At 42.6% G+C, this 22,832-nt stretch overlaps 1 protein-coding gene across 2 annotated transcripts in view; it reads right to left on the reverse strand.

The window, feature by feature from the left end:
• Nucleotides 1-1,969: 1,969 nt before the first annotated feature.
• Nucleotides 1,970-22,832, reverse strand: part of TMEM79 (transmembrane protein 79) — a 345,348-nt gene continuing 324,485 nt past the window's right edge. For both annotated transcript variants that reach the window (XM_044079813.1, XM_044079812.1), the window contains exon 4: nt 1,970-2,838. In XM_044079813.1, coding sequence (XP_043935748.1) covers nt 2,631-2,838 — 208 coding nt within the window. In that variant the 3' untranslated portion in view covers nt 1,970-2,630. The remainder of the gene's footprint in view (nt 2,839-22,832) is intronic.

A 22,832-nucleotide genomic window follows, 5' to 3' on the forward strand; every position in this document is an offset into this window, starting at 1 on the left:
TGAAACCAGACTTGATTAAATCAGCCTTCCTGATAGGTGGCAATGACCGTATGGTACTTAAGATCTTTCCACAGCCCAAAGTAATCACATCCATTAACACAGGACTCCTTAAAAATTAAAGATGATGACTATAGTAAGTCAATGCATGTGTGCAAACACACTACAGTTTGGGCACATCACTAGCATCCAAGAAAAAAAAATGAGAAAAATGCCTTGCTATTTGAGTGCAGGTCTGAGAAGGAAAGAATAACTTCCAAGGGGTATACTGCAAGATGAAGCAGTATCTGGAAGTGGTTATCCGAAGAGAGTGACATAACGTTGCTTTGTTGAAGGTCATTGGTGTTGCAGGTAACTAAATCCTGTGGCAATAAAAACTAATAAGGCTGACCACAAGTTCTAATGAGGAAATAAACTACATGAAGGATATAAATATTGATAATTAAAAGTCACAGTGTGCAAACATATGGGTTTTAAGACCAAACTTTCCGAACACAGAAAATAACTTTCAGACAGCAGTCTTTTATGAGGACAAAGCCCACTCCATACAGGTGGGCAATGCCCCTTGCAACATCATAGAAAACGTCACCTCTCAGCTATCTAACTGAGGAGCACTAACTACCACCCTTCTATTTTTGACTTTCAACTTCAAAAACAACATATGGGCTACAAATACCCTTATGAAGGGTCAATCAAAGCTCACAAGCACACAACACTTAGCCTTCTATACAGGAACTTGCTCTGTAAGTCACAGTGAGGCTGACACATTTTCAGGCAATAGTGCTGTGCCACTGATGGTTTCCTTCAACTGTTAAAACAAGTCGGTTGAACAACTACTGTAACCTTTCCACCCTCACCTTTATGGCCCTGGTCATGACTATAAAAAGGTCCATGAAGGATTAACAAATTAAAAAGCTACAGTAGAGATGCCTCCTGAATGTCGCCCACTAGCAGCATCTGTTAGGAAGACAGACAAGGAGTAAGAATAAAAATTTTAAGAAATTGGCTACAAAGTTTACCAGAAAAGTCTATTTATAAATTATTTCAGTCTCACAGTTGAATATCCAAAAGGGTCCTTATGGGCAGTTAGGGGCAACTGTAACTAAATATCCCAACATGCATGAAACATACACAAAAAAATGCCACTTAGCATAACAAATGATGAAAATAAATGCCGTCATCACAACTGAAGCACTGGTATAAGAAAACATTTTGTGCCATTACAAGAAAGAATAAAAGGACTGTGGTCTTTTTTTTTTTTTTTTTTTTAACTTCTGCAGTACTAATCAGAAATAATAAAACTACAAGAAAGAGAACCTGAAAATCAGTATGCTTAACAGACTATGAAACAGTGTGGTATAATAGTTTTGCTTTCAGTATTTTTCAGGCAAGACCACAAAGCACAACCATCTCTTTTCAGACATAACATGGAATCATTCCTGTTCAAGTATTTTGCTTGGTAACAGTTTGCAAGGCAAGTGACAGCTATGGGAATCAAACTCACAACTGCATAATGATGCTTTTAAACAACCTCAAAGGCTTAACCCTTGGGTGTTACATAGCCAAAAGTAAAAAAACGAAGCAGCCAGAAAAACAGAGATGGAGCGTTTCAGGCAAAACACCATCAGGCAGTCAACAGGATAACTGAGGGAGGTTGAAGAAGACAACCTCAGCTCCATGAAGGTCAGAAAGCTCTAGGAGCAACTATTACCCAGTTTTTCTGCACAGTTCAGTTCTACAGCAGATTCAGTGCAAGAAATGAGGGCAAGCAGATGCAATTAATTTTTGGGCCAGGTTTAAAAACAATCTCTTATAAATTAGATTAGCAGCTAACATTAGGTAAGGCATTTTGTGTGCCATTTTTTTCTCCCCAACGGCAAGGCAATCTTCCCTTAAAAAAAAAATATATATATATATTTCACACACACACACACACACACACACACACACATTCACACACACACATTCACACACACACATTCACACACACATTCACACACACATTCACACACACATTCACACACACACAAATAAAATGACATTTTATCATTGAGTGTCATTGGAATACAGAACTATCCAAGAAAAAAACACAGGAGAACCAAATCAGAAGCACATGGCATTTTTGGTCATGCTACACAAGCTTTATGGCAGTGACAGGGTGAATAACCTATTAAAGCACCATGCCAAAACATGGACTAAAATGGTTCCATTTTGTAGCCTATGCATTCGGTGTATTTGGACAGAATATCACTGCCACTTCCTACACTTCTTATTCTAGTAAACTACAGTCAGTCAACAATTATTTTGTGTATTCTTCACTGAAAAGGAAAATACTGAGTTCTTTCACCATCCCAATGATAGTTATGTTAAATATTTTATGGCCTTCCTTTTACTTATCTTCAATATGGTATTCTTCAAAGCATGTACACCTATGTAAACAAAGAAGTATTTCTGATAGAACACATCAAGAAAGCACATCAAATCTACAAGCCTCTCAACTATTAAGATGTACTAATTGTTTAAAGATGCAGTGTCCATCACTTTTGCATCAGTTTCCTGGGCAACAACAAATCAGGTCGATACTTCACAACACTACTTATGTACTTTAGATTTTCTTCATAATGTTTTGTTCTTCAACCCCAGAATCTCTGTTTCGGTGCAGGAGCTGGAGTTTCTGCCTCAGAGGTTTCCATCCCATCCATGGCAAATACCTTCTCTGGTTCAAGAATAAACATGTAGTAGAAATTGCACAGCATCATGGACACCAGTGGCAAAAATGTGAGACCAAATCCAAAGCTTCGGAATGCCTGGCTGAATGCAAAGGACACCCAGTATATCAGCCTTGGAATGAGAAAAACGGGTGTTAGAAACAGAAAATAAAATGTACAGCAAAATTTGCTGAGCATGTACTACCATTACATTGCTACGGTGTTCATCATAACAAAAAAGCCACATCATGTAATTATTTACAGAATGCTTCAGTAAATCAGAAAATGAAGACTTCATATAAAATGGAAAGTTTTAGCAAACCTTGTGAAAGTGATTACAAACATATGCCAACAGTACAGCTGAAATTTCCTTACTTGTTCCTTAAATTATTTCAAAGTATTGCAAAAACCATTTCATCACAACAGGTCGTGCCAGGCTATTTACTACAGAGGGATAAAGACACTTCTCTGGGATTTAAAATTCCTGCCACTGTGTTTGACATGTCCTAAAACATGCCACTATCCCATGAAAGTGCAAACTGCTTTATCATCAAATGCAAAAGCCAAGAAGCATGGTAGAAAGATTTGGAATATAAATGGCTCACAGACACAGTCCAAAAATGAATGTAATGATACGATGTGAATCATGCTGACAAACCACTATACATATTAGCAACACCATCAAACAAACAAAAGTTGTCACTATACAACGGAATAGAACATTTTACTCCTAAGATTATAAAAATTAGAACTGTTCAAGAAATGGACCTGAAGGAGAAGTAGTTATGCTGAAACTTAAAACGTTGGTATCCTCTTTTTTTCTGGAAATAATCAAAGGTGACAAAAGCAAAATGCAAATGATCCCAACATGTAAAAGCATATCACACAGGACACAAGGTTTCGGCATAGTGTATTTGGGGATAAGTAAAGGTGCGTCAGGCTTTGTACTGGGAACAGTATTGTACAATATCTGTACAAGTGACACTACAGATAAAATTAAGACGATGAGATGACTGTCTACAGGTTACATCAAAATCTGCACCAGTGTATGAACTCCAGAAGAGGAATAAGGAATGTGCACAGAATTCAGAAAGACAACCAGTAACTTTACTTAAATGTAAGACTGCATAAATTAATATCTAGGGAAAAAGAACAAACTGGAAAGAGAACAGTAGCTTATGCAATACAAATAGACATAAATAAGTAATGAGAAGTTACTTAACCTAGAGTAAAAGTGTTAGTGTGCAAATGGATGTCACACAGCAGTACGAGTTGTTCACACAGCACTCTCCACTGAATGGTCCAGAGCTTCAGACTCTTAGCCACAGCAGAGGCTTCATAGTTATTCCAATGAGCAAGTAAATATCGCACTGTAGGGCCCTGTTCATATTCTCTAATCAAATTCTATACTTACAGTAAAAGTGAAAAACTGTCAGACATGCACCACAAAAGATTAATTCCTATACAATTTTGTCTATTCAGCTTTTTCTGTTTCACCCTTTCAATGAAAGGGACAAATAATTGTCTACTGTTTTGTACAGGGAGCCAAGAATGAAAATCACACTGCTTTGAAAGATATTCTCAACACACAACAGATGTTGACTTTCACTTAAGTTCACAGCATCTCTTTCAAGCAGAACTTTTATCAGATTGTAAGCAGTTACAATATCCTACTGACACAAAACCTACTACATGGCCTTAAGAGCCATACAAATGTACAAGAGGAAACTGCCTGGCAACAACTGGTGAAACAATAATAATCTTGAAAAAAGTAGTATGTTATCAGCTAACAAGCCTATCTTCTTGTACAAGCACGTAAGGCATTACACTATCTAGCTTAAAAACAGCCCTCTTGATTCTAATGCTCAGAGGAAGTCTGCAGCCATAGGTCAAAGAGCTGGATGTGTTTTACCTAGATTTCCTCAGTTCTTTCAATACTAAATCTTGGGGCCCTCCTGGGGTAACTAATTAGTTGGCAAGCTTAACTGTACAACATACATTCCTTTTGAAAACATTAAGTTCTGGCTCCCACTTAAGAATGCAGAAAGTAGTTGCATCAGTAATCTTACCGTAACAGTATATGCTTGAATGATCACTGCTGCACTAGCCTTAACTATATGGGTTACATCCTGCTCAGGATATAACAGCCAGCCAGCTTTGAAAGCTACAAGGGCAACATCCATGCACACAAACTGCTAATCAGCTTGAGCTGGGATGAAGTTTAAAAAAAGAGGGTTTGTGCGCAAAGCTCTTTGAAGATTTCATGCCGAATGAAAGGAGAGGGTTAGAGCACTGAAAAGGTCGGTGCTGGGAAAAATAATATACATATTCACTCTGGCATCAAAAACATACAAAAATGAGTGGGTGGAGGGACAGTGTGCTGCAACTGTACTGATTATTCATAAATCTACTGTTACAGTAAATTTATTTACATGACTGTACTATGTTCATTATATTCACCACTGCTGCAGTAGCCTTAGCTAAATGAGTAGACTAACATCTACACCACTTTCAAGGAAAAGGGCTCAGAAGCCCATGGAGAAGAGTCCAAGCAAAGCCTGTCTTAGCTATCATGGCCGATCTGCAAAGGGGTTTAGACCTGATCCTGCCTTGTTTGTGCACCACATGACTGTGCTATTGTCTGTCACTGCTTGTGGAGTACCTGATGTCCATATCTGATGAACAGCTTGAGTACACTGATTAGGGCCATCACCTACGACTTTTCTTGTGAAAGAGGCTCAATACACCCTGAACCTTGGTTTCTTGAGAGTAAGCTCCCAATTTGGAGTTTGAGGTATCTGCCATAATACTCTGCTCTAAGTGGAGGCTGTGCAAGGGAGACTCTCAGATTGTAGTTTGTTTGACCCACGAGAGTAAATCTTGAAATACACAAAGAATAACTGAAATGTATTGATTGACAAAGTTCTGGTGCAGAGTTCAAACTCAACTGAGATACCACTGGATTTTCATCATATGGAGCTTGGCATGAGGAACTATGAGAATAGTTGTAGTTATGAACCCCAGGACTTTTAAAAATTCTCTGGCTGAGGCAGACTTCTGTTTTGCTAGATTTAGAAAGAAGCTCGACTGTGCTACTGTTTCGAACAGAGGGAGAAAAGCTGTTCATAATAATAAAGCATTTATTAGGCAAACCTAGGAGGACCACTCTGGAGTAAGGGATTACAGAAGAATTCTTTAGACTAAGACAGTCAGTCTCTGAGACTATCAAGAAGCCCAGCTACATCACCCAGTACTAGTGAAGACTAGCAGAGTCCCCCATTAAATAGACCACCACATATTCCAAGTGAAAACTTGTGATCACTCATCCAGTTACCCAGACTGGTTTTAAAGGCGGTCAGGGAAGTACTCTGCTTGACAGGTAATGCCAACATAATCCAAAAACAGGGGATATGCTGGGTTTAAATGTCTGTCAAGCCATCTAGTCCTGTTGATGCACTACTGTAGGTTTAGGTCTCTAGAATGGGTGTTTGCTTAACCGCTTGTTCTCTTTAGATAAAGTTCAAAGAGTGCTGTGTCATTTATAACTCGAAAAGCTAAGTAAAGATCTCCCCTCAGGAGTCTGTAGGACACTGAGTAGAGCTAGAGAGATTCTAGTCTACCAGAGTAACTAAAGTAACTGAGACCGGAGATGTTTTTGGAGGGGAAATGATGAGATCCCGCAAGCTGATTTAGGTGCCTGCTGAGGGACATGCTGAAGGGTGCTACGATGCACTACAGTTAATGATGGGCCTAGTAAGGGATGAATAAAGTGGGACTACAAGTTCTTTGGACCTTAAGGAGATGCCAGAAAGGACAAGTTGTGCAAGGCAGAAGGATTTTCTAACCACCACAGAGCCATGGTGGTCAAAGGAAGTGTGTTAATGTACACCCCCCCAAGTCCCTAACAAAGGTGCCAAATTTAAGTGGAATGTTATTTATATGGTAAGCAGCAGTAATGTTAGATTTACCAAAGGAAACCACTTGCATTCTTGGTGTTAAGGGTAAGCCCATGATTAATACAACAAGTACTTGTTTGGTCTAGCCCTTGCTGAAGAATGGTGTTCTTGATCTTTGACAAACTGAGGAATGCCTAAGAGGGTTGGTTTGTAATCCCACTGAAACTTGTAACTTCTTCTTATGATGTTTAATACCCAGAAATCTGATGCGATTGCTTCCTATCAAAAGATGCAAAAAAGGTCTACCATTAACATTGGGGAAAGGGAACAAAACTGGTCAGAGGGGCTGAAAGGGCTGATCTCTTAATGTTGGGTTTTTATAATTCTATAACTGCTGGTACCCTGGAACTCACACTGCCATTTTTAAGAGGCAAAATGAAGCATTTGTTGAAGTTTTGATCTCAGGTCTTTGTTAGGAATTTTATAAATATTCTGACCCATTGTTCAACATAAATAAAAGGAATTTAGTCATGTGTCTAATAATTTACTGTAAATGACATGATTGCATTTTTTTTTAAATCAAATCTGTCAAGGGCTCTAGGTTGTGGAGGTTTCCAAGTGGATTTCAGGGCATTGACGGATAGTATTACTGCAATCATTTCCTTGATGCCTTTTGCAACAGATCTCCAGAGGTATCATCTAAGGAGTCTGTTGTGAGCATTCATGATATCTTGGCCTAAATTTAACAAGACCCCCCAAATGAGATTCATCTGTTATATCCAACATGACAGAGCTCTTTCTTGATAGAAGGCAGGATGCAACAGATATTGTAAGGACTTTGAAATCTAGCACCATCATTTTCTAAAGTATCACTAAAATTTCATGTGTAGTTTTGTCAACAGACTGTCTGAACTGAGAAGGAAATGTAACAAGAGTGTATCCTCAGACATTCCTTTTCAGTGATCTGATTCTGTTGTGAAAAAGATAAGCAACTGGCCAGGAACAGAACTTTCTCTCAAAAAACAGGTGGTGCTCTTATGAACAGTGCCCAAATGAGCTCCCAGGAACAGATTTGTCTCATGGGGAGTAGGTATGACTTTGGCATATTCAGAACAAAACTCCTATGTTTTTGATGCAGGCTAGGATAAGCTATATTGCCCTCTGCATCTTGAGTCCTTGTAGCTCAGGGGTTAGAGCACTGGTCTAGTAAACCAGGGGCTATGAATTCTAGTATTGGTGCCTGAATCAGGTAGTAATCCAGAGATAAGTACATGTGGATTACTTTGATCCTACAGAAGTGCTTTGTATTGGGACAGAATAGTTGTGTAAAATCTTACCATAACCATAGATGTCCCTCTCCTCTATGATGCAGTATTCTTTACATATGGATTGTATTCCACCCATCAACTCGACATCTGGCCTGCATACAAAAGCTTACAGTCACTGCCAGTACGTGGGACATCACACGTAGGGACCACGTCGTCAGCCATTAAAGGGGTGTCTGCAGGTACCATCCTCAGAACAAGTTATCCCCATGAGGAACAACAATCCTAAAGCAAATCAAGAGTCATCCTAGGAAGTAAGTTGTAGGGGGGAAGGCAGGAGGACAGAATACTGCAACACAGAAGAGAAGGACATCTATGGTTATGGTAAGATTTTACACAACTATTCTATGTCCTTCTATTCAGTGTTGCAGTATTCTTTACATATGGGAGAGTGCCAAAGCTCAAAAGGAAACCAGAAAGGTAGAGGGTGTCGAAAAAGAAAGTGAGGAAGCATTTTCTAGAAATCCATGCAGAATTGCTCTAGCAAATCCTGCCCTGGACCTAGAGATGCTATCCAATTTGTGATGTTTAGTAATATGGACAGAAGACCTTGTAGCAACTTCCAAAATGGAAATGGCATCTAGTCCTTTAAAGAAAGCCCCCAATGAAGCAAGAGACAGAAAATGGTAGACATTTACCATGAAAACCATGACAAAACACAATAGCTTTAGAAATCCAATACGGAATAGTTTGTTTGGAAACAGGTGAACCCACAGCTCTGGGATGAAAAGACACAAAGTTGATCTGACTTCTTTATAGATTTTGTTTTGTGCAGGTAAAATCTGAGTTGCCTATGTACATCTAAAGTATGTAAAATCCTTTTACTTCAGGATTAAGAAGAAGGGAAAAATGTGGGCAACTGAATGGATTGATTAAGAGACAAATAATTCACCACTTTTTGCATGAAAGAAGGGTTAAGTTCTCAAAGACGCCCTATCCCTGTAGAAGACCAAAAATGGAGGGGATGCCATCAAAGCCTGAATCTTAGAAACACTACTAGAAGAAGTCAAGGCTACCAGAAGCACTGTTTTCAAGTGCAAAACTTTAGAGGAGCAGAGGCCACAGGCTCAAAGGGAGCCAGGGTGACCTTCTCTAAGACATAGTTGAGATCCCAAGGAGGAGGTACAGGTTTCCTTGGAGGTTTGATATGCAGGATGCCTTTAAGAAAGAGTTTAACCTCCAGTCTGGAAGCTAATGGAGGCATTAATGGCAAACAAGGAGAAATAATGCAACAGTGGACTTTCACTGAGGAATATGACAGGCCACTTTTAAGCAATTCACACAAGTAAGAAAGGACTACTGGAATGTCCACAGATAGTGACGTTTGACTTCCTTTATGGCACCAGATAGAAAATCATTTTCCATTTGAACACACAAGATTTCCTAGTACTGGGTTTCCCGGCCTCCAGCAAAACCCTAAACATGTTCTGTGAGAAAAGGTGCCTAACAGGGATCAGAAGTTGATCACCCACAAGGTCAGCTGTAGAGTTGACAGATGTGGACGGATCAAGGATCCCTTGTCCTGTGCAAGTAGGTCCAACTGGTGAGGCAACTTGTAGTAATGGCCCTGGCTAATTGCAGAAGAGGGAACCAATGCTGTCTTGGTCAAAAGGGAGTCACCAGCAAGATTTTTAGTTTGTCCTGCTGAATTTTCAACAGGACTTTTTGAATGAGAGATAAGGGGGGAATGCATAAAGAAACAAAACATCCCGTTCCATGAGAAAGAGAGGGTGTCCACCTTTCAAGCCAGAGGATGAGGAACCCTGGCACAAAAGACAGGAAGTTGTCTGTTTTGAGGGGAGGCAAAGAGATCCAGATGTGGGGTACCCCACTGGTGAATTAGATCCAGGAACACATCCCTGTGGAGCATCCACTCATGGGATTGTGTCACTGATCTGCTTAATGCATCCACCACAGAGTTCTGAGCTGAGGGTAGGTACACAGCTTGCAGGGTTACTTTGTACTGGATAGCCAATTCCCATGGCTTGAAGGATAACCGGCAAAGTAGGTAAAATTTGGTGCCCCCTTGCTTGTTTATGCACCAGGGAACAGTGGTATTATCTGTACAAATCTTCAGAGGACCTGGTAAGAAAAGAGGATGAAATGTTTGCAAGGCCAGAATCAGAGAATCAATGATGTGCTCCCTCTGCTGAGAAGGGATCAAAGACCCTGAACCTTCCTGGAAGCAAAGGTTGCTCCCCAACCTATGTCTGAGGTGTCTGTGAAAAGCTGTTGCGAAGGCTGGGCTGGAAGAAGAGGAAGACCTGGATTCTGAGAGTGCTGCTGAATCCATCAATGGACCTCTGTTTTCAGGCAAGGGAGAAGAGGGACCAAGACATCTAAAGGACAAGCATGTTGAGACCATGTGGTCTTTAGAAACCACTGAAATTTCCTCACGTGTAGCTTTGTAAAATGCAGCATGGGAATTGTGGAGGTCATGAATCTGAGAAGTCTCAGAAATTCCCTGGCTGAAATAGAAGGAAGAGGCAGAAGGCCCTCCATGAAGCTCGTAAGAGAGAGAACCTTGTTTGTAGGGAGGTAAACCATCATCAGATCTGTTCTCAACTTGCACCCTAAGAAAATGAGATCCTGAGCTGGAGTCAGACTGGATATTTTGAAATTTATTGTAAACCCTAAGCCTTGAAGAAAATGAATGGCTTGCACAAGGTTTTAATTCAATTGATCTGAATTGTTGGCCAGAAAAAAAGGTCATCTAAATAGGGGTAAACTTGAACCCCTTGGACCCTCAGGAAGGCAATGATCGGAGCCAGGAATTTTGTGAATACCCCCTGGGGCAATGGAAAAACCAAAATGCGAGGCAGAAAACTGAAAGTGCAAAGAACCCACCAAGAAATGTAAGAATTTCCTGTACTAAGGGTGAATGGGAATATGCAGGTAAGCATCTTTGAGATCCAGAGAATCCATGAAGGACTGAGGAGATATTAGGGGAAAAACAGTTTGTAGTGACAACATTCGAAAGGAAGGCACTTCCGGGAAAGAGCTTAAGTGGGAGAGATGTATAATGGGTCTCCACGAACATCCTTTCTTGGAACTAGAAACATTCTGAAGTAAAACCCCTTTCCTCTTTGTTCCAGAGAAACAATCTGAATGGTGCCTTGAGAAAGAAGTTGAGCTAATAGCAAAGGGAACAGATGAAGTTGACAAGAAGGGGGCTGAGGAATCCCCAGGAAAGGAGGGAAAGTCTTCCAAGTCATAAATTACCCTTTATAGATGACAGAAAAAAAACTCAGGAGTCCTGAGTGATCTCCATCCAGGCTGGAAAGGAAAGAGAAAGAGAAAAAAAGAGGTGTGTGTGTGACATGGAAGAAGGTAGTGGTTGTCACAGAGTTGGATTTGGCCTGAAAGGCCTACTGAGAGGAAGGAACAGGAGAAGCAGATTTTGACTGAGGAGGTCTCCTAGAAGACTTCTTAGACATAGTACCAGAAGTAGAAGCAGATGAAGATCGAGCAGGCCTCCTAACAAAGGATGTCTTCACAGGAAAATTCCTAATAAATTTGGGAACTGGTGAGACAAGCGTTTCAAATCTTGGGAGTTCTTTACCTTTTTGCTGCAAAGATTTAGAGAGTTCTGCAGCAGCTGAACCAAAAAGGTCAGACTTATCTAGAGGAGCATCAAGTAACTTGGCCTTTATGTCATCAGGTAAAGACGGAAGCCTCATCCAAGAATATCTTCTAAGGACAGATGCAAAAGCCGCAGCCCCGGAAGATGCCTCCACAGCATCACTTAGCTGCACTTAATTGAATGCCTAGCTACCCGAGAAGATGCAAACAAAAGAGAAAGAATGTGAGATTTAACCTCAGAGTCTGGTGGCTGGGCCAAGGCCTGAGATGCCCGAGAAAGCAAAGCCAAAGAATACCTGGACATGTGTGTCTGTATTAATGGCTCTAATAGCCAAGGTGGACGAAGTGTAAACCTTCTTACCCAATCTCTCAAAAATCTTGCTTTTTTATCAGAGGGAAAAAGCTTAGCAAAAGGAAATAAGTGAGAAAATGTATCAGAGACAATGGAGACCACAGCTGGGTCAGCTGAAGGGCATTTATAGAGAAACTTACAGTCATCAGGAACTTTATAAAATCTATCAGGTCTCTTGGGAGCAGAAGCCTGGGAATCAGGGGTTTTATAAGAGGATGCAAAAGCATCCAGGAAAGCTGGAAAAACAGGAGGAACAGCAAATGGTGCAGGGAACTCCATTTGAAGCAGAAGATAATAATGCTTTTGATCTTATGAAATCTGGGAACAATCCTATTTGAAAAATTCCTGTATTTTAATAGTTTCCGCAAACTAAAATTCTTCCATAGGAGAATCTTCCCCATTAGAGTCCTCCTCAGGAGAAGCATATTCCAAAGGGGAAGTAATATGAGTGGAATATGCAAGGGAGGCTTCATAAGAAGAGGAATCCTCAGATTCAGAGGAAAGAACCTGGGACTCAGTAGCCTGCACAGAGGAAAAAGCCTGAGGCCCAGAGGCCTGCACAGGAGAAGAAGTGAATAGGAATAGGGAGAGAAGAGGAAGGCCTCAAAGTCTTCAAGGCCTTAATAAGACCCTGTGAGAAAGCATCCCAATCTGACTAGGGAGTGGAAGGGACTTTTGGATGTTTGATCTTTTGCTTCTTTTTAACATGCGTTTCAGAGAGAGAAAACAAGGAAGAGGAGCTGGACATAGGCCTAACGTCCAGTTGACCCCTAGACGGAATGATGGAAGCATCACTAGAGTCCTCCAGCAAAACCACTGCAGTTCCCCCCATGTCGCCCAAAATGGACACCTGCATGATCTTAGACATGTTAGGATCCGCACCCTTGGCGGCTTCCTCAGAGGTACCAGCCGAAGAAATGGACCTGATCTCCAAACATATCACTGGGTCTTCACTGATCTCGAGGGGAATATTTGAGGTGGAAGGAGCAGCTGAAGAGAATTTAGGCTTACTCATCTTCCTCTTTAAACTTGGCTCAGCCAAAGGACTCGCGGAACCCTCCATCGTGTCTCTAGCCAAACATTTCAGACGTTGGTTCTCGAGATAATGGCTAGGCTCTGTTTTTTCAGTTAATGCTTGTTACAATTCTTGAATAGCCAGTGATAAGTGGGGTTAGTTCACTTCATTGTTATTCGGTTTCTGCCTTATATAAGTGGTACATTTTGGATTATTTTCTGCTTAAACTCTGAGCTTTGGCCAGCTAAGACCTACATGAAATCAAATCAACTGGACGTAGAAGTGAATTTAAATAAATCTTTATCTGCACTTTTTTCAGTTAATACAGCATTTAAATTTATTTATTTGTGTTGCATTGAATACTGTCTAGCTGGAGGTTGTGGCTCAGTTTTTTCAGTTAATGCTTGTTAGAATTTTTGAATAGCCAGTGATAAGTGGGGGTAGTTCACTTCATTGTTATTCGGTTTCTGCCTTATATAAGTGGCACATTTTGGATTATTTTCTGCTTAAACTCTGAGCTTTGGCCAGCTAAGACCTACATGAAATCAAATCAACTGGACGTATAAGTGAATTTAAGAAAATTTTTATCTGCACTTTTTTCAAATAATAGAGCATTTAAATTGATTTATTTGTGTTGCATTGAATACTATCTAGCTGGAAGTTGTGGCTGTGTTTTTTCAGTTAGTTCCCCACTCACCCTCCCTGCTTTTGTTTTGGTGTTAATCTTGGTGGCTTTGAAACTGCCCTCCCCTCTTGTAAATTTGCATTTGGATACTCCTTCTGGGCCCATCTCATTTGCTCACTAAAAAAAAATTGCACTTTTTTCATCTGCTTTTACTGTATTTGTGTTTCTTCCTACTTTATTTTGCTTTTGCGTCATCTTAAAAGTACTAAACTGTATTTATTACTGCTTGGTGTAACTATCATTCTAAGCCTTTTGGTTTAACTACTTGGGCTTCAGACCAGTTTTACATTAAGAACGTTTGTGGTCTGCACTGCTGAGGCAGGACAGGTAGCTTACATCCTTCTAAGTTGGGAACTGCTGATTGAAGGCTCAGTGTCTATTATTCTAAAAGTGTATTAGTTCTGGTTTAAATACTTGGGCTACAGGCCAGTTATTTTACATTACGAAGGTTCGTGGTCTGCACTGTTGTGGGAGGAGAGGCTGGACTCTGCCCTTCTGAGCTGGGAATTTCTGGTTAAAGGCTTATAGTGCCTGCATATTTGAACTGTTTCTTAATGAAACTGGTGCGCCTTGTTTGCTGTAGCATACACTTGATCCAGGCATGCTGAATCTAGCTTTGTTTGTATAACTTGAGCACTAATCCAGGCTTTCTTTTTTGGAGAAGGTTCCCCTGCACCCCAGTGGCAGGAGTGTGCAGTTAGAACTTGTCTGACTGAAGACTACAGGAACAGGGCTCAATTTTGAGATTTTTTTACTGGTTAATTGGGTAATTTGTTTAAAAGCCTTTTCTGATTTGCTGGTTCATAGGTTCATAGGTTCATACTAGGCTATCTGCCCTAGGGCATTTATAAGCCTAGCCAGAGTGTGTATGGCTTTCGCCACCCATTTTAAATTAATTTTGCTATGCCCTTTTTCGAGGTTAGTATACTGTGCCTCTGTCTAACAGTGACACAGAAGTGATACCCGGGGTAAACCTACGATCTCCCATCCACTCATCAAGATTCCTCTTGAAGAGAGTCAATGAGGGACTCTGCCTAACCTGGACTGGGATTTTATTCCAGAGTGAAGAGAGCCTCTGGGTTATGAATCTGTCCCTCCAGCATGTCCTATTTATTTCAGTGCTGAGGTTCAAGTCCCTCGAGCGTAGCTCGATGGGATTTGGATTTTCTGAGGTGCAGCATGTCCATTAATTCCGGGTTGGACATGGCTTTATACGTCAGGCACAGATCACCTCTGAGCAGGCGGTATGCCACTGAGTAGAGCTGGAGTTTCTTTAACCGGCAGCATGGCATCTGTTTGAGCCTTGATCCTCTTGGTGAGGTACTTTTGGGGTCTTTCCAGTTGCTGCAGGTGTCTGGTAAGGTACATCCCAAAAGGGGCATTGTACTCAATTATGGGCCTGATGAGGGATGAGTAAAGAGGCACGATGACCTCCCCTGATCTAGATGTGAATTCCTTCATGATTAGGTGGGCTATATAAAATGTTTTTCTAACCACTTTGGCCACGTGGTTGTCAAATGAGAGATTGCTATCAACTTGGGTCCCCAGGTCCCTAATTACTTCTTCTGTACTTAATGGATTACCAACTATGTGGTAATTTGTGGGCACTTTGTTTTTGCCAAAGGGGATGACTATACACTTTTTGGCATTTAGCTTGAGGCCATGGCTCTGGCACCAGTTGTCTGTTTCTATGAGGCCCTTTTGGAGGATGCTTGTGTCGGCTGGGAAGTCTATTATGGCGCCCAGTTTGCAGTTATCTGCGAACTTGGTCAGCCACAGTCCTTCCATGTTGGCCTGTACCTCCAAGAAATGTATACCGAACAAGAGAGGTCCCAAGACTGAGCCTTGTGGGACGCCACTTGTAACTGGTTTGGAGTCTGACATGGCTCCAGCTATTCTAACCATGTGGGTTCTGTCCTTGAGCCAGTTTGCAACCCATCTAGTGACATAGGGGTTTATATTTAAGCTGGTGAGCTTATCTATAATGCCCGAGTGGGGTATTGTATCGAAGGCTTTTGCGAGGTCCAGGTAGGCTGTGTGGACCACCTTCCCCTTGTCAATGGCCTTGGTGACTGTTTCAAAGAAATCGACCAGGTTTAAGAGGCAGGATCTGCCCTTAACAAAGCCGAACTGGGTAGGATCCAGTGTCTGTAGGCCCCCAATATCTTTATTTATGAGGTCCATGATGATCCTTTCCATAGCTTTGCAGACTAAGCTAGTCAGGCTTATGGGTGGATAGTTTCCAGGATCTGTTGAGGCACCACCTTTATGGAGAGGGACCACTGTTGCTGTACACCACTCTTTGGGCACATATCCTGTAGTAAGGCTGAGATTGAACAGTAGTTTTATGTTTGGGTATAGCTCTTCTTGGAGTTCATGTAGGACGCAGCCCGGGACACCGTCTGGTCCCATTGATGCTGTGTTTTTTGCTTTGGAGAGGGCGGCTCTTACCTGAGCATCTGAGATGTCAGGGGGGCAGCACTCTGCTGGGATAGATATTTGCCCTTTTGGTGGGGGGGGGGGGGGTTGCACTAAACCTGTCAGCTAGGATGTTGGCAATGTCTGTGGGTTCAGTGTATTTTTTGTCATTTTGGACTAATTCTGAGCATATCTGGGAATTACTACCCAGGTTCCTAACATAACTAAAGAAAGCCTTGCGATTATCCTTAGTGTCCTGTGCAATTTTTCTCTCAAAGCTGGCCTTAGACAATTTTATGAGTGCCCGTAGTTTTTTGCTAATACTGATCAGTGATGCCTTCCCTTTTTGGGATTTTGCGCTATCATTTAGTAGCTTCCTCCTTCTATTGTATAGTTTGTTTATGGCTGGGGTCCACCAGACAGGACGTCTGCCTTTGGAGGATTGGTTTTATTCGGGATCGCATGATCCATGCATTCCTGAAGGTGTTCATAGAATGCGTTTATAAAGGATTTTGTGGTCTGGGCTGTATTATCCACAGGCCCGGGGGCTTTGAAGGATTCCACCTCAGTTTTGAGGAGTGTGAAATTTCCTTTAGAGAAGTTTTTCACTGTGGTTTTCTGGGCATGGGGTGGGGTCGGGATGTGAATACCCAGTGAGATTAGTTTATGGTCTGATCTTACCAGTGAGGGATACACTTCTGGTCTGGAGCATAGAGTCCCCATGTTGGTGATGATCAGGTCCAGTAAGTTTTCCCCTCTTGTGGGAGTGGTAACAAGTTGTTCCATAGCATTTGAGTTTATAAATTCTAGGAACCTTTGGGCTAGGGTGTTGGAGCTAGAGTAATGCTCCCAGTCTATGGTTGGGTAGTTGAAGTCACCCAATATAATGGTGTTTGGAGAGACCTTCATATTTTCCAGTTTTCACAGGAAGGCCGAGTGGGGTTCCTGGGTTTGGGAGGGTGGTCTGTAGCAGGCTATAAACTGGAAGGCAGTTTTACCCACTGTTAGTTGCACATGGATAGTCTCTGATGCTTCGTGCTGTGCCACCAACCTGGAGGTGTGGGTATCTTTGACGAATATTGATACTCCCCCTCCTTTTGTGGTTCGGTCCAAGTTTTGGGGCCGAAAAGCATGGTATGAGGTATAACCTGGTAGTGCTGTGGTGCTCTCGAGAGCCTTGAACCAGGTTTCTGTTACTGCACAGATATCGATGTTCTCCATGATAAGAAGAGTTTCCAGTGCGTGCATCTTGAGGTTTAGACTTCTGGCGTTGAGTAGCATTACTCAGTTTCTTATCCCTTGTGATACCTATGGAGGTGGGTTTGTCTTTTGAGCCTTGCCTAAAAAAGGCACTATGGGGGTAGCAAGAGCCTTTGCCAATATCCGAAAGCCCAGGGGTGACAGGTGCAAGCCGTCCCTAGCGAAGCATCGTGGCTTGTCGAGCATGTCATCCCAGGCTGACAGGCATTGGATCCCCTTTGAATGACACCAATACTTAAGCCAATTGTTGAAATTTATAATCTTGTCTTCATACTGTGGCATCATTCTTGGTGAGGGTAAGATGCTACTCAAGGTCAGGGTCATACCGGCCTGGGTTACATGCTCAGAGAGCTCCTCTATGTCTCTTTTCATGTAGTCCAGAGAGGTACGTCTCAGGTCATTCACACCAGCATGGACAATGACTGAGTCATATTTGTACTTGCCTTGGAGTGACCTGAGTGCTTGTGTTATGTGGCGGATCCTAGCACCCATTAGGCAGCTCACCGTGACCTTCTCCTTGTTCAGCCTAGTGAGCGGGACGTCAGTGTGCCTGATGATAGAGTCACCTATTACAAGTGTATCAGGTGTGTTGTTTAGCCTTAAGGGCTGTGACTGTTCGGCAAACTGGCTTTGTGAGCTATGTGTTGCACATGTTTTGTTTTGGGGTAGCGGTTGCTTGGCTGTCTGCTTTGGAGGTCTCTGCTGCTTAGGCAGATTTTTATTTAGAGCCTCCAAGTATGTTTTTGTTTGTTTATGTGTTTGGTTTGCTGTCGTGGTAGGTCTATGTGAGACTGGAATTGTAGTGAGTGTGGTTTCCTTCTTCTCCTGACTGGTTATGCCAGTACTGAGTTGAGAGAGCTTAGCCTCCAGTTTGGCTATATGGTTGCATCTCTCACATGTGTTGGAATTTGTTGGGAGGAGGAGAGGGTTGTCTGTGTACATTAGGCAGTTGTAACATTGCCTCAAGATTCCCAGGTTCACCAGCTGGACTGGAGAGGAGATTGACAACTGACCTTTGGACATGCTAGAGTAGTATTGGGAATTCCTTTATAATTGAAAAAAAGGGCCAATGGGGAACAAGTTACTCAAGGGGAGTTTGTGAGGGTGTAGTGCTTTTAATTTTTTAGTGTTTTTTGTAGTCATCTAAAGCTGTTTTAAGTGTATTTTTACTGTTTTTGCCTTATCTTTTCAAAAACATTTTTCATTGTTTCCCACCTTTCTAAGCTGGCATAGTCCAATTTTCAGGCTAGTGCTGAATTCAGGGCTGTGTTAGAATTTTCTGAGTTGCCCATACTTTACTTGGATAGAGGGAGGTTTCACTGTTCACTTGTGAGAGAGGGAGCTTTGAGCAGCCATCTGTCCCTGGAGGAGTGGTTCCAGCCTAGAAGTTAGTAGTTTATAGGCCATTTTGGGCTAATTTCTATCTCTTTCATTTCCCTGCTGTAAAAAAACGCATATGCATGATTTTGCACATCCGGGCAGCACCGGTTAGCTAGGGCTAAATTTATCCCAGCTCCACCAATTCTACTCTTCAGTTTTTCCCTTGAAAGTAGTCTAGCTCTCAACTAAAGCACTTAAAAAGCATCCTACAGTCCAGCACTTGCTCAGACCTAATAGCAACCACTAATATACCCAGACACTTGATTGCCCAGCAGGGCAAGGCTCATTATTCACCCCTCACCAACCAAGTGACTAAGCAGCTCACCCTACTATTCAGGCATGAGCAAAGGGCAATTTCAGGTATACTCCCCAGTCCAGCTGGTAAACCTGGGTATCCTGAGGCAATGTTACAATTGCCTCATGTACACAGACAACCCTCTCCTCCTACCACAAAACATTAACATATGCAAGAGATGCAATTATATAGCTAAATTGGAGGCTAAGCTCTCTCCACCCAAGACTGGAACAGGCAGTCATGAGGAGAAGGTTAACACTTACACCACACCTCCAGCCTCACATAGACATTCTAAACAAGCATTGGCAAAAAATACACATAAATACACAAAATCATACTCGAAGGCACTAAATAAAAACCTGCAAAAGCATCACAGGCCTCCAAAAGCAGACACCCAAAAAACCTGCACCTCCCGTCACAAACCAGACAACACATAAAACACAAAATCAGTGTGCCACACAACCACAGCCCTTAAGGTGAAATAACATATCTATCACACTAGTAATAGGCGACTCTATAGTCAGGCACACTGACGTCACACTCACTAGGCTGGACAAGGAGAAGGTAACTGTTAGCTGCCTGTCGGGAGCCAGAATCCGCCACATAACACAAGCACTCAGGTCACTCCAGAACAAGTACAAATATGACTCTGTCATTGTTCATGTTGGTGTAAATGACCCGAGACGTACCTCCCTGGACTACATGAAGAGAGACATGGAAGAGCTCTCTGATCATGTAGCCCAGGCAGGTATGACCCTGACCCTGAGTAGCATCCTGCCCTCACCAAGAATGATACCGCAGTATAAAGAAAAAAATGATCAATTTCAACAATTGACTAAGCTTCTGGTGTTATTCAAAGGGGATCCAGTGTCTGTCAGCCTGGGACGACATGCTCAACAGGCCTCGTTGCTTCGCAAGAGACGGCTTGCACCTGTCAACCCTAAGCTTTCGAATAATGGCCAAGGCTCTTGCTGCCCCCATAGTGCCTTTTTTAGGCAAGGCTCAAAAGTCAAACCCACCTTCGTAAACAGCGCAAATAAAATAATGAGGGTTATGCTACTCAACGCCAGGAGTTTAAATCTCAAAATGCATGCGCTCAAAGCACTCCTCAGTATGGAGAACATAGACATCTGTGCAGTAACTGAAACCTGGTTCAAGGCTCCACAGAGCACCCCAGCACTACCGGGCTACAACTCATACCACACATTTCAGCCATAGAACATGGACCAAAACACAAAATGAAGGGGTGTATCCATATTCATCAAGGATACCTACACCTCCAGGTTAGTGGCGCAGCATGATATCTCCGAGATCATCCATGTGCAACTAACATCAGGCAAATCTGCAATGCAAATTGTGGCCTGCTACAGATCACCCTCAATGACCCAGGACCACCACTCTGCCTTTCTGGAGACACTGGAAAACATAAAGGTCCTACCGAACACCCTGATACTGGGCAATTTCAATTACCCTACCGTTAACTGAGAAAACTACTCAAGTACAAACTCCCAGGTCCAGCGCTTTCTGGAATTTATCAACTCAAATGCCCTGGATCAGCTGGTAAACTCCCCTACCAGAGGTGAAAATATATTGGACCTGGTTCATCACCAACATGGGCGACAGGTGTTCCACACCGGAGGTCAACCCGTCACTGGTTAGATCAGACCATAAACTAATCACTCTGGATGTCCACACCACACCACCACCTCCAACCAAGGAAACCACAATGAAAAACTTTTCTATAGCAAACGTCACCTTACTTAAGAAAGAGGTGGTAAGTTCCACAGCCCCCACGCTAAAGGATAAGTGTCCAAGATGCAGGAACCTTTACAAATGCCCTCTATGAGCACTTACAAGGATGCATGGATCGTGCCATCCCTAGCAAAACCAAGATTCACTCCCCTAAGAGAAGGAAACCAGTCTGATGGACCCCTGCCATAAACAGGCTATACAACAGAAGGAGGAAACTAGTTCAGAAAAAAAAAAGCAAATCCCAAGAAGGAAAGACATCCCTGATCAGTATCAGTAAGAAACTGAGGTCCCTCATAAAATCCTCCAAGGCTAACTTTGAAAGAAAAATAGCCAAAGATTCGAAAGATAACCACAAAGCCTTCTTTAGCTATGTCAATAACCTAAGTGGCAACCTGCAGATATGCTCTGAGCTAGTGCAAAATAGCACAAAATATACTGAACCCACTGATATTGCCAACATCCTGGCAGATAGATTCAGTGCAAACTTCACCCCCCTCTCACCCCCAAAAGGGCCCACAACAATACCGGAAAAGTGTAGTGTCCCGGAAATCACAGACGCAGAGGTGAAAACAGCCCTTTCAAAAGCCAAAAGAACAGCGTCAATGGGGCCAGATGGTGTCCCAGGCTGCGTCTTGCACGACCTACAGAATGAACTAACCCTCCACCTAAACACACTGTTCAACCTCAGCCTCTCCATAGGCTACGTGCCCATAGAATGGCATACAGTAACGATTATTCCGCTCCACAAAGGAGGGGCCAAAACTGACCCTGGTAACTATCGCCCCATAAGCCTGACTAGCCTGGTCTGCAAGGCTATGGAGCGTATCATCATGGAACTCATTAACAAAGACACTGGTAACATCCAAACACTTGACCCGACCCAGTTTGGCTTTATTAATGGCAGATCATGCCTACTAAACCTGGTTGACTTCTTCGAGACCGTCACCAAGGCCATAGATGAGGGGAAGGTAGTTCACACAGCCTACCTTGACCTTGCCAAGGCTTCTAACACCATTCTCCACTTGGGAATTATAAAAAAACTCACCAGCCTGAAGATAAACCCCTACGTCACGAGATGAGTAGCCAACTTGCTTACAGACAGAACACATGGTAAGAATAGCAGGTTCCAGGTCAGACTCTAAACCAGTCACAAGTGGTGTCCCACAAGGCTCGGTCCTGGGACCCCTACTGTTCGGCATATACTTCTCAGAAGTACAGGCAAACACAGGAGGGCTATGGCTAACCAAGTTCGCTGATGACTGCAAACTGGGAGCCATAATTGACTCTCTGGCTGACACGGACATTCTCCAAAAGGACCTTACTGAGACGGACACCTGGTGTCGAAGTCATGGTCTCAAGCTAACTGCCAAAAAATGCATAGTCATCCCGTTTGGGAAAAACGGAACACCCATGAATTACCACATAGGTGGCAGCCGCCTTAATACAGAAGGGGTAATAAGAGATCTGGGGACCCAGGTAGATAGCAATCTCTCTTTTGACAATCATATTGCCAAAGTAGTTAGGAAATCCTTCTATGTAGCCCATCTAATTACTAAAGGGTTCACATCTAGAAATAAAGAGGTTATAGTGCCCCTCTACTCTTCACTCATCAGACCCATCATAGAGCACAATGCCCCGTTTGGGATGTACCTCACAAGACACTTCCAACAGCTGGAAAGACCACAAAAGTACCTCACCAAGAGGATTACTGGCCTCAAACATATGTCCTATGCAGCCCGACTGGAAAAACTCCAGCTGTACTCAGTGGCATATAGCTTACTCAGAGGTGAGCTCTGCCTGACTTACAAAACCATGTCCAACTCAGAATTGACAGACATGCTCCACCTAAAGAAATTCAAGTCACTGCGAGCCACTCACTCTAGTGAGCTAAACCTCGCCACAACAATAAACAGAACATGCTGGAGGGATAGATTCCTGTCACAGAGACTCCCCATGCTTTAGAACAAAATTCCTAACTACATTAGGCAGAGCCCCTCACTAACACTCTTCAAGAGAAACCTTGACAAGTGAATGGATAACAGAAAATACAGCCCTGGGATCACTTCATTGGCTCTTCTTGACAGAGGCTCAGTTAATTAATCAATGGGGCGGCGAAAGCTGACACACTCTGGCTAGGCTTATAAATGCCCTCTGGCAGATAGCCTAG

The sequence above is a fragment of the Protopterus annectens genome, chromosome 8.part0 (assembly GCF_019279795.1).
Source record: "Protopterus annectens isolate FY-2018-M chromosome 8.part0, PAN1.0, whole genome shotgun sequence".
NCBI lineage: Eukaryota > Metazoa > Chordata > Ceratodontiformes > Protopteridae > Protopterus > Protopterus annectens.